At 39.9% G+C, this 13083-nt stretch overlaps 1 protein-coding gene across 1 annotated transcript; it reads left to right on the top strand.

Annotated features, from left to right (window-relative positions):
* The first annotated feature begins 444 nt into the window (after positions 1-444).
* On the top strand, positions 445-12763 carry LOC142312690 (beta-microseminoprotein-like). Its single transcript, XM_075351681.1, has 4 exons — positions 445-450; positions 2194-2290; positions 6870-6975; positions 12637-12763. The coding sequence occupies exons 1-4, from the start codon at positions 445-447 to the stop codon at positions 12761-12763; spliced, it is 336 nt and encodes a 111-aa protein (XP_075207796.1).
* Positions 12764-13083: the final 320 nt, after the last annotated feature.

Genomic DNA, 13083 nt, shown 5'->3' with positions numbered 1-13083 from the left:
GTATAACACTGTTGCCAAAAGTAACAAACACAAAATTTTGAAAAACATATATCAGAGACATAAGGCTTTCATGCGATATAACATTAGTTACCATAGAAACAAAAGAAGTTCACAAAGACTTATCAGTAGCCCGTAAAACCGAGTTGGAAAAATAAAATAAGTCTTAAAGTGAAAAAATAGAAATACAACAAAACCAAATACTGAACACATTTTTCCTGAACATACAGTACATTAAAAAACAAATACCGTATGTCAGATAAACGTGCACAGGAAAATCTCTGTAGTCTGGATTTCAGAAGCAAATCTTAGGTAATGATTGCCCTAAAAAAGAGGCAATGAAATAAACATTGATTTTCCACAGAAGTAGAAATTGCTCAATATTTCTGCAGATGAGAGTTTATGTAACATTCAGTCCAAAAGTTCAGAAGTTGCCGAGAACAGATCATGATGGTAAGTTCTCTATTACTATACACCATATTTGATGAATCAGGCTTTAATATCCAGTGGGCAATAAAATGGCACATAGAAGGCAAAACATACCTGTACATCCAAAACATTGGAATTGACAGTGTTTTTCTTCAGCACAATCACACTAAGGCCTTGTGTATATTCAATGTGTAGTTTTCTTGTAGTTTTTTTTGGGTGGTGATTTGCTGTGTTTTTTCTTTTAAGACAAAACCAATAGTGGTACTTATGGCTAACAAAATAAGTACAATATGTCCTATACAGAAAAAAAGTGTCAGTTTTTTTTACGTATGAAAAACTGAGAAATTGAGTTTCATCAGTGATTTTGGTCCAATATTTCATTATCAGATTATCAGAATTTGGTCTCAGTTCTGGTGGACTAATCACAGACACTGAACGGCTCCATTCACTATTAGATTTATAAGTGCTATGTGTCAAAAACACAGATAATCATATTAAAAAAACTGAAACGTGAATGCTTAAGGATACCTTACCCACACTCTTCTATTTCAAGTATTTAAAAAGTTTTTGATTCAAATTTTGCATTTTGCAAGTCCTATAGTGAATCCTAAGGGAAAATGTTAGAGGAAAAAATTGACATACCCATGGCATGCTGCACTTTTTTTTATTTTAAATGTTATTTTAATGAAAAGCCATGAAAACACCATAAACCAAAACACAGTGTATTTTATATCTCAGTAATCTCAGTATAGCCTAGTAACTTCATGTTGCAACCTATTCGGCACAGCTCAAACCGGCACCGGCTCTGTTAAGAAGTTAAACATGCATTCAGGAACGGCAACAAATATTTTATTTTTTAATTGTAAATGCAACTAGCAGTGCATACCTTATTGATTCTGCTTTATTTCTATGGGACCAATTCCGTGCTGTGTACAGTCATTGCATACAGCTTGTAAAAAAGCAGAGCAGGCAGCGATTGGAATAAACAGATTGACAATGACACAATATAAATACATTTACTACAATTCTGTAAAAATGTTTAGGACTATCAACCAAAAAAGTAAAAAAAATCTCATACACAGTCCCCCTTTTGCTTTTCTTTGTGTTGAAAGTATACATAGTAAAGCTTGGTCATAATGTGAATCCTGCTTTTGTTATTTCCCCAAAAAATTAATATCTAAAAATTTGGTGAAAAATTCATTTTCTAATAACATATACCTTATAGGTTTTGCCACGTATTAGTTTTCCATCTATGTAACACAGATAGAGTTGAGCGAGTACCTAGCTATTCGTACTCACTATACTCATAGCGCGTACTGTCTAATACTCGCGTATTCATTTCGAATTGCATGTGCAATGCATATCAATGGGGAAAACTCGCAAAGTAACGAATAACCTGAATGCCGTACTATTCGTGCGAGTAGCAAATAGTGCGGAATTCGGATTACTCGTTACTTTGCGAGTATTCACCATTGGCTTGCATTGCACATGCTATTCGGAATGAATACGCGAGTATTAGACAGTACTCGTTATGAGTATAGCGAGTATGAATAGTTAGGTATTCGCTCAACTCTAATCTTACATATACATTTGGATCTAATATTGAAACTTATTAAAGATAGTTTCATGTCATCACTTCCATCATGAGTCCTTTTGATTTTAAGAGTCTGGGTGGCTTCATACAAACTATTATTCTTTGTCCATATGGGCACAAAGACAATAAATTAATATAATTCTTAAACTGTAAAATGTTTCCTTTTATTTCAGAAATACTCCTTGGTGATTGTTTTGTTTGGTGCTGGAATCTTTGTGGGTGCTTGTAATGCCTACTGCTTTATCCAAGAAACTGAGGGAAATCCAGGAGGTAAGTTTAGATGTAAGGCAATGGCAAGAATGGTTAAACAACTTCAATTTATGTTTGCTAGTTTTTACTTTAGATTTTATTTTAAAGGGAACCTGTCATGTATAAGAATCCTATATTGTCTTAATCTGTAAGTAAACAATGATAAAATACATGGTGGTGGACAAACCCAAACTGTAAAGGCCCCTTTACACACTGAGACTTTCTAGCAATCCCACCAGCGATCTCGACCTGGCTGGGATCGCTGGAAGGTCTCTAAACAGTCGCTGGTGAGCTGTCAAACAGGCAGATCTGGCCAACAACGCAGCAGCGATACGGACCTGCAGAACGACCTCGCTGGTCATTGGGGATGTGTCACACAGCAGTTATTTGACGACTCACACTTATGTTACGGCGTGGTGTCTGGCGGTGAAGCCAGGCGTGGTGTTTGGCGGTGAAGCCACCTAGGTGTCCTTTCTACACGCCCCCCTGAGCTCCGATTGGTGATCGCTAGTGCGTTCTTAAATAGAACACAACAGCGACCACCAATTGGAGGTAAGGTGGCGGGAAAGGGAACGCTATAGGACGCCTACGGGCTGGGTTCTAAGTCGCTAACGATGTCGTTGTAACGGTGTCAAACACACCGATGCATGCTACGCAGCGAGAAACAAAGGACCAAAAAATGTTCCTGAAAGATTTGTAGCAATCAGCGACCTCACAGCAGGGGCCAGGTCGCTGATGCATGTCACACACTGCATTGTCGGTGAGGAGGTCGCTATTACGTCACAAAACCGGTGACGTTACAGCAATATCGCTAGCGATGTTGCCGTGTGTAAAGGGGCCTAAAAGTCCAGGGTCTGTACCCTGGACACAGACTTTTAAGGAAAGTTCATGTTACTGTTTGAGTTTGGCCACCAGGATAAAAAATGTTAAAAAAAGGAAAAAGTAAGCAAAATGGGGATTAAAGCAGACAATTGTACTCACCAAGTTTCCGCACAGATGTCAAACTGCTTCTGGGTCCTCTCAATTAATGTCATGAATATTCACTGCTTCCCCCACCCACCTTATGTGACAGCATCTGTGCTTGGTTGCCCTCACACTAACTGTCTATATGCTTGGAGTGTAAAAATAAATGAAAGATTGGAAAAAATGACGAGCAGTTCCCCGCATTTTGATACCCAGCACAAATAAAGCAGATGGCTGGAAACTGCTGCCCTCAGCTGTTTGCATTACCTTGGCTGTGTATCAAAATATGAGGGACCTCTGGCTTGGGGTCCCCACCAATTTTGATATCCAGCGAAGATAAAGCAGACAGTTAGGGGCTGGTATTCTCAGGCTGGGGAGGACTATGGTTATTGGGCCTTTCCCAGCCTAAAAATAGCAGCCAGAAACCGCCCCAGAATTGGCGCATCCATTAGAACTGTAAATCCTTATCCTTACCCAGCTCATCCCGATTGCCCTGGAGCAGTTGGGGAAATATAAGGGGTTAAGGACAGCTGTAATGTGTCAAAAACTCACAGCTGCCATGAAGCTCTTTATTAGTAATGGGGAAGAGTTTATGAAACCTCCCTTTACTAATCTTGTAAGTAAAAAGAAATAAATACAAAACAGAGATAAATCATTTTTTTTCAAAAACACCCACAATGATCCTGGCTCTGCTACATTCTGAGGTCGTAGTGCGCAATCACATTAGAAAACGTGACCCTCACTGCGGCATGAGTTTACCTGACGTGACAGCTGCCAGTTTCCACGAAACCCCAGCTGTGACTACCTCAGGTGAACTCATTGAACTCAAATTTGGTAATCCGACATTGAGTTCAATGGTCCTGGATTACCAGACTATTGATTTCAATTGTGGCAGATTACCTGATTAACCAGTACCATTGAAGTCAATAATTTGATAATCCAGCAGCATGGAACTCAATGGCGGATTATTGTAATGTGCACGTAGTGTGACAGCTGCGCGGAAACTCAATATGCATAATTGTCTTGCTTTAATCCCCATTTTGCAGCCCTTTAACTCTTACTAACACCATTTTATAACACTTAAGTTTTGGTTTCTTTGACTTATATGGGTTTACGTAACTGTAGTCAAGTACGGGTCAGGTCTGGTCCAAAACCGGACTTTCTTGTAAGTTCGGACCTACTGAACCTGAACGTCTGCGGGTTCACCCATCTCTATCCATACATTGTACTGAAAGCATGGCTAACAGAATAAAATGAACTTTATTCTTCCGTGGAGATACCAGTTTTCAGTCATATAGGTTACTGTGAGTGGCGGCTTCAATCATGGTCCTGCTCTACAGAGCAAGCTGTCAATCAACCTGCCAGAGAGTTATTACAGCCGTCACTCACAGTCTAGTTAATGATGACTGTAACCGATGTGTACACGCCATTATGACTATGGGCACGCTCACAATAATATATAATTTGGACAAAAACAATGCGAGGAAAAAAAAGATATTGCATTCGGACCCATTTTTATTCAATGAGGCAGTGCTCTTCTGCAATTTTTTTTCTCAACTGTATTCGGTCAAAGAGGGTGAGAAAAAAATAGGATGCCATACAGCCCATTGGCATCCATTTTTTTACAGATATATTACCATGACAAGTGAGAAAAAAATAAGTCTTTCCTGTATGAAAATCGGACCAATATGTGTAATTTTTTTATATGCTAGGGTGACCGAACCCTAAAAGTGAGTGGCTCCTGGTAGCCAGACATTCAATAAGGTAGACGGGCAGCATTGTAAAGCTATTTACATTCAGATTACCCTATCTCTGCAAGTAAATAGCATTTTTGCACATGACAGGCTCCTCGTAAATAAAATATCTCTTTGACACTTTTTGGAAAACTATAGGTCCAGTCACACTAAGCAACTTACCAGCGATCCCAACAACGATAGGGATCGCTGGTAAGTTGCTAGGAGGTTGCTGGTGAGCTGTCACACTGCGACGCTCCAGCGATCCCACCAGCAACCTGACCTGGCAGGGATCGCTGGAGCGTGGCTACACGAGTTGCTGGTGAGCTCACCAGCAACCAGTGACCAGCCCCCAGTCTCCTAGTTACAGCACACATCAGGTTAATTAACCCGATGTGTGCTGCAGCTAAATGTGCACAGAGCAGGGAGCAGCGCACAATGCTTAGCGCTGGCTCCTTGCTCTCCTAGTTACAGCACACATCGGGTTAATTACCTGATGTGTGCTGCAGCTAAATGTGCACAGAGCAGGGAGCAGCGCACACTGCTTAGTGCTGGCTCCTTGCTCTCCTAGCTGCAGCACACATCAGGTTAATTACCTGATGTGTGCTGCAGCTACATGTGCACAGAGCAGGAGCCGGCACTGACAGTGAGAGCGGAGGAGGCTGGTATCAAAGGTAAATATCGGGTAACCAAGGACAGGGCTTCTTGGTTACCCGATGTTTACATTGGTTACCAGCCTCAGCAGAAGCTGGCTCCCTGCTCACTGCACATTAGTTGTTGCTGTCTCGCTGTCACACACAGCGATCTGTGCTTCACAGCAGGACAGCAACAACTAAAAAATGGCCCAGGACATTCAGCAACAACCAACGACCTCACAGCAGGGGCCAGGTTGTTGCTGGATGTCACACACAGCAACATCGCTAGCAACGTCACAAAAGTTGTTCGTTACCAGCGATGTTGCTAGCGATGTTGCTTAGTGTGACGGGGCCTTATGTTAGCGTTCATTTAAAACCTGTTTCACACGCCAGTGAAAAACACAGACTTTTCACTGACGTGTAAAAAACGCATATGTCCCTCCGTGTGCCGTGAATTGTGAATCGTGTGTTGTCTATGTGCTATCTGTGATCCGTGTCTGTCATCTGTGATAGTATACTCCTCTGTCCCCACTCCTGCTGCACTCTTCGGCTCTGCTGTGTTTCCTGTCGCCGCTGACCTCGCTGCAGCTGCTTCCAGGTCAGCTGCTCCGTGCATAAATGAATATGCATGAGAATAAGCAGCCGGGCTGGAAGGAGGAGGCAGCAGAGGCTGAACACAGCATCGCTGGAGAAAGTGAGTATAAACAGCTTTTTATTTTCAATGTACGTGTTTTTCTGGTACGTACTTCACAGATTATACCATATTGTTGCCTGTGGGACATCAGTAATGCCAGAAAAAAACAGACATGCCTCCGTGTGGAACACAAGTACACGCATGTACGCCACATGGAGACACGGTCAGTGAAAAATCACTGATGTGTGCGCAGACCCATAGATATTTAATGGGTCTGCGACTATGTCCGTTCTGATTCTGGTATGTATAAAAACTGCCACATGCGTACCAGAATCACTGAGGTGTGAAAGAGGCCTAGCTCAGGAGATAGACCAAACAATAAATGGCTGCTATTCACCATAATTGAAAGGGATTTTCCCTACTCGATAAATACCTAGTTAAAGGGGTTTTCCAGGATAATAAAAAATTGTTGTTTTTTTTTCCAGGCACAGTGCCTCTCTTGTCCAAGGACTATGTATGGTATTGTAGCTTTTCCCCATCAAAGTGAATGCAATACCAATAAAAAAAAGTCATAGAATAGAGTGCTGCTGACTCTGTATGACAATTTTCTGCTAAAAAGAACTTTTATTTTTTAGGATGCATTCTGGATGGAGAACTTCATAAATCTGGCTCATCGTTTAGAACAAAAGACTGTCTAGATTGTCACTGTCATAGTGATGGAAGTATGAATTGTTGCAATAAGTAAGTTGTTTAATTGTGAGTTAATCCTTAAAAATGAACTGTATTTTCAACATACTTTGCATAGCATAGGTGAATATAAGAAATCTGATTCCCACTTATCAGACAGTAATTCCCCAGACATTGTGACACGGCTAATTATACTCTATGGAAAGAGGAGTGAGAGAAAACAGGCGGAGAAGAAAAAGAAGGCGTAGTGAGCCATGTAACAACTTTTAACCAACACCAGATCGGATTCACATTCAGACTGCTGTATGTCTATAACATGGGTGACAGAAACTGCTGTATATCTATCACATAAGAGACAGAGACTGCTGTATATCTATCACATAAGAGAAACAGACTGCTCTATATACATCACATAAAGACACTAAAACAGCATTTTGACAAGACTGAGTTTCACAGAACATTTTTCTAACCCATAACATGAAAGTAAAGTTAACAATATAACTTTTATTATAAAATCTTTAGTTTTACTCAAATTGATTGATACAAACATGACTACATTGCACATCAAACACAACTATATCTAATATTTTTATGACCGCCTTGATTTTTAAAGCACCACTCCACTGTATTTTTTTTTTTTATTATTATTTCAGTGTTGGAATGGTGCTTTAAATATTAAGTCTCCTGCCCCTAATCTAATAGTCACCTGCAGCCTTCTTAACATTTTCTCGGCGGTCTCCTGGGTTTTGTGACCTGTTGGCAACTTCAGTGATTAATGGAGCACAGCAAGGCCTTGGAAGTTTGGTTTGGCGAGTTCAGCCGGACTTTTGGTAAAGTTAGGTTTGGGACTGGACCTTTTCCCCAAGGTAAGTCACTAATTGGGAGTTCGGATCTTTGCCCACATACAGCCAACCATAAACAGATCACTGCTGAGGCAGGTGGGCAGGGTTTTTTCAATTTTTTTTGCGTGCACACTACATCCGATCATTACCACCAGTGTGAGCTGTTCAAACTCTAAAAGTGGCTCACACTGGGCTAAGCACAGAGCGTACCCAAAGCACAGTGATGCTCGTGCAAATGGTTTGCATACGTACAGCACCCGAACTCCGAATTCAAACTGTATTTTTTTGTAAAGTCTGTGTTTGATACGAACACCAAACACCAAACCTCGGGTTCCCTCATCTCTACACAAGAGTTCAAAAATCAGTGTAACTATAAGAGCCTCGTTCTGGCCAAGCTTCCCGCCCTTAGGAGCTTGTGATGTAACGTTTGACTTCTGGCCAATCAAAATCTACAGTTACAAGATGGTATCGCAGGAGCGGAGTGGTAACAAAAAATGATGAAGCCACCAGAGGGTTAGTATTATAAAAGGGGCAGGGGACTTAGATTTATAGCACCATTCCAGTGCTGAAAAAAAAACACTGGAGTAGTGCCTTAAGATCAAAACCAAGTATTCTAGGCATGGAATGAACAAGTTGGCGACATATTGCAACATCCATCTTTTTCCATTCTCCAAGAATGCCCTCTTTTAGAGCTTGGATGCTGGATGGAGAGTGATGACAACTCGTCTCTTCAGGATTCCCCATAACTGTTAGATTGGGTTCAGATCAGGAAAAATATTTGGCCACAGAATCACTTTCACTCCATTCTTTTTCAGAAATGCAACAGTGCCCTTAGATATGTGTGTTCTGGATCATTGTCATGTTGGAAAAGTTTACGTCTACCAAAGGCACGGAGTGCTGGCAGCATCTGATCTTACAATATAGAATTAGGAGAGTCAAAGGAAAAAGGCTGAACTACAGTAGCAATCAAACATTTTTCATTTTTTTTTAAGTGTGATTACATCTGCCTGGTTGCTGTGATGCTATTTGTGGTGATTTTAGTAAACTTGAATCAAATGGTTGTCAGCTCTAAGGATGAAAATTGTGTTTGACATTGTATTATCCCTTCATGTGTTGGTTTTCCACATTTCGTGGGCCAAATGTTTTGCATATTTTTTCATGGGTAGTGTAATTTTGCCTACTTCTTTTGTGTGTGTGTTTATTTTTGGGATAAAACATGGCAAAGACAAAGCCTAATTTATCACGAGATGTCAGGAACCTTATTAGTCTGAAAGTGAAGTCAGGGAAAAGCCAAAAAGTCTTAGCTATGGAATTCAACTGTTCACAGAGTCAAGTGCCACATATAATAAAAATGAAAAAGAAAGTTATGGAACAGCTGACAAAGCTAGAAGTAGACGACCACGGGAAACTTCCTCCAAGATTGATTACATTATTTAGAAAAAGTCTGTATCTGTTGTCCATAAAAGTGCTGTACAGATTTCACATGAAATGAATGAAGAATATGGGGTCAAAGTGAATCGCCAATCTGTGGTGTGATGGCTAAGAGAGGTAGGCTTGAATGCACGAGTTCCAGTCAAGAAGCCTTTCATCTCTGGAAAGAACCAGAAGGTCCGACCTGAGTTTACCAAAGAACATAGCCAATGAAAAGAGACAAATTAATCTGTCAGATAAATGTAAGTTCAATCTGTTTGGTAGTGATAACAGCACTATACATACCGCCCAATTGAAAAACGTAATAATGTAAGATACCAAACACCTACAGTGAAACATGGTGGTGGCAATGTCATGGTTAGGTACAGATTTTCTGCTTCTGTCATTGGCCCTCTGCATAGAATTGATGGAAATATGAATGCTACCAAGGATATACAAGGATATACTGGCGAATTTAATGCTACCACATAGTAAAACCAAAGTAGGCAGGGGCCGGAAAATCCAGCAAGACAAAGATCCCAAGCACACATCCAGTTTTGTAAAAACTGGTTAGCAAAGAAAAATGTTTGCTTGTTGCAATAGACAAGTCAATCACCTGATTTACACCCTGTAGCGCACCTTTGGGATGAGTAAGGGCGATGAATTGGAGCCCGTACTCATAGCAATAAAGATGAATATAATTTTGCAGATTTGCAAAAGGAATGTAGCAAGATTCCTCAAGATGTCTTGAATACCCTAGTGGCTTCAATGCCCTGTTGGTGCAGGGCAGTTAGTAAGAGATTGTTATGCTATAGATTACTAAGTTATGGCACTATAAACAATGAATTACTCCATATGTTCTGATCAATAAATAGTATGTGCTAAACTTTTGGCAGTCAGTTTTCTTTAATTAAATGACCATACCTACAGTATATTCAAAAGCATTTTGGTTATAATTAAGGTCTTGCATGATGACAACTTCATGCACTTTCAATTCATCTCTAGGAAAATGGTAACACAACAACCAGACAGAAGTAATCATCCTTTAAAAAAAGAAAACAAAAAAAACTAACTTTTGGTCTAATGTACATCACATAGGGGACACTGAGACTGCTGTATATAAATTACATAGGAGACAATGAGACTGCTATACAGTATATCCATCACATATGAGACAAGGATACTGCGGTATATACATCACATAGGAGACATTGGGGCTGATGTATGTGCATCATATAGAAAAAAATGAGACTGCTGTATAAACATCACATAGGAGACACTGAGACTGCTGTATGTAGATCAAATGGAGACACTGAGGCTGCAGTATATAAATCACATAGGAGAAAATGAGACTGCTATACAGTATATACATCACATAGTAGACAATGAGATTGTAAACATCACATAGGAGACACAGAGATTGCTGTATATCAGTTGCTTAAGAGACAATGAGGCTGCTGTTATACATCACATAGGATACACTAAGGCTGCTATATATATCACATTGTAAAGCTGTAGGGGGGAAAAAGCGCAATAGGGTCTTACCCGGTATGAGGGTAGAGAGACAGAACAGAAAGAGATACACTCACCTGGTAAGGTTGTGCCAGTCACAACCCCCTATGATCGCATGTGAGTGGTTTTATGTGGTTTAGCAGCGGTCCCGGAAAGCAGGTTATCATATAAATCAAATGGAAAACCGGTTTTAAATGCCACACTAAAAACCACAGATGCTGTAGATAAAGAGATTTCCTTTATTTCACAGTTCTACGCATTTCAGAGACATATCCGTCTCCTTCCTCAGGAAAAGAAATCATATTACAAACAACAGGCCACAGGACCTATATATAGGAATACAAGTAGCCACATATGCATCTGGGAAGAGAACAGCCGATATGGCTCTAAGTCATATGGGCTGTTCACTTCCCAGATGCATATGTGGCTACTTGTATTCCTCTATATGGGTCCTGTGGCCTGTTGTTTGTAATATGATTTCTTTTCCTGAGGAAGGAGATGGAGATGTCTCTGAAACGCGTAGAACTGTGAAATAAAGGAAATCTCTTTATCTACAGCATCTGTGGTTTTTAGCGCGGCATTTAAAACCGGTTTTCCATTTGATTTATATGATATATATCACATAGGAGACACTGATACAGGTGTATGTACATCACATAAGATACACTGAGGCTGTTCAAAAGAGCCTTAACTTATCCTAGTTTCCTATTGAAAAAAAACTCCCTATGTAGGCAGTAAATTTACAGTTTCTTGCATTTAGTTAACATATGCCTTGGAACTGGACTTCACAGAGAAAGATATTTTGCTAACAAACACATTTCTGCTTTAGATGCTTCAATTGTATTAAAGGATATCCCAGACCATTGCCAGCCCCAGATTAGTCCCATTATCAAAACTCAATACCCTTGCAAAGAATAGGTGACAACTTACAGATCAGTGTGATCCCAACCGCTGAGACCCACCACTGATCACATGAATAGGTTTCTGAAATGCTTTGTCAGAACTAAATAGTGAATGTGCTGCAAGTTACCGCTCTATTCATTTTTTGTGGGACTGCTGGAAAAAAATGAGTGCCATCCTTGACTATCTACAGCATTCCTATTGGAAATGAATAGAGCTGTGGCGCACATGCACATCAACCTATCCTTTCCGATGGGGCATTTAAGAGACCCTTTCTCAGAAATTCGCAGTGATTGGATCCCTACCAATCTGTAAGTTGTCATATATTCTTTGGATAGGCAAGAACCTTTAATGATGGAAATAACCTTTTAAGTAGATGGATACCATTACTGCCGAGTGCTCCTGTGTTCTCTTTGAGAGAGTCGCTGACAGACATCCATGGCAGTGGCTTTTCTCTTATAGAACAAAAAGATATGCAGTCTGAAATCAGACATGCCAGGTCCTTATGTCCCCACAAATCATCCATCAGGGGCTCCGATACACCTTAGATTGTCATGTGAACTTATCGACTTCAGCAGGTTCAGCTGACGTTAGTCTATTCTGTAAACGATATGGGCACTTTAAGTCTAACCTACCAGAAAGGGTGTGAGCATTTAATGTACCTAGGGCTGCAGGAATGCCAAATCCAGCCCTGAGTGGGACTGTGCATACCATGCAATGAGACTAAATATGAGCTACCTTATCGAAATATGTTTTGGGGAACAAGTTCACTGGATGAATGAAACTATTATATCATAGCGCCTCAGCAAGGCTTTGCAAAATATGAAGGATTGTCTATTGATTTGCCTAAATTAATGGACAATGCAAGGGTATTGTCGTAAATATTTGTTTTTACTATTTATCCATTTGCACAGATAATATGGAAACCCAGGATATGAGGATTCTTATTTGAGTATTACATGGATAACATGTTACACTATGAAGTATAATAATAGACAATTCAAGGTGTAATAGTTTTCTTTTCCATTAGTGTTTTCTATTTTTTATCTAGTATTCCAAGACCAGTCGGATATAACCAAGAAAGGTGCAAAGAAATATTTTACAAGGAGGCCTGTGTCCACCTTGCGGTTAGAAAAGATAACCCAAAGAAGACCTGTAAACATGCCTTGGTGGGATAAATCCATTTTTTAAATATAAGAAATGCAACTTGCTATACCACATTTGCATTCTTTCTATAATTCCATTAGTTACAATATATTGTGCCTTATACATTATTTTCAGCACTGAGAGTAATTCATGTTATATGCTAAATAAATAAAAAAGCCTGTTGCTTTTGATGGAAATAAGACCCACTTTATAAATGATTGCTTTATTGATCCAATAACATGATGTTTAGTAATATAAATTTGTGAGTTACCATTTCTTTTATCTTGGAGTTCTGAATACAAAAAGCAGTGTCTACTAAACCAGTCTTCATACAAATGGGTTGTAACTACTG

This window comes from Anomaloglossus baeobatrachus, chromosome 5 (genome assembly GCF_048569485.1).
Source record: "Anomaloglossus baeobatrachus isolate aAnoBae1 chromosome 5, aAnoBae1.hap1, whole genome shotgun sequence".
Taxonomy (NCBI): domain Eukaryota; kingdom Metazoa; phylum Chordata; class Amphibia; order Anura; family Aromobatidae; genus Anomaloglossus; species Anomaloglossus baeobatrachus.
This window is presented reverse-complemented; position numbering and strand designations above follow the sequence as displayed.

Coding starts and splice junctions, on each gene's coding strand:
- LOC142312690 (XM_075351681.1), top strand. Junction 2,291..6,869: donor AACTGAGGGAAATCCAGGAG/GTAAGTTTAGAT, acceptor TTTATTTTTTAG/GATGCATTCTGGATGGAGAA. Junction 6,976..12,636: donor AGTATGAATTGTTGCAATAA/GTAAGTTGTTTA, acceptor TTTTTTATCTAG/TATTCCAAGACCAGTCGGAT.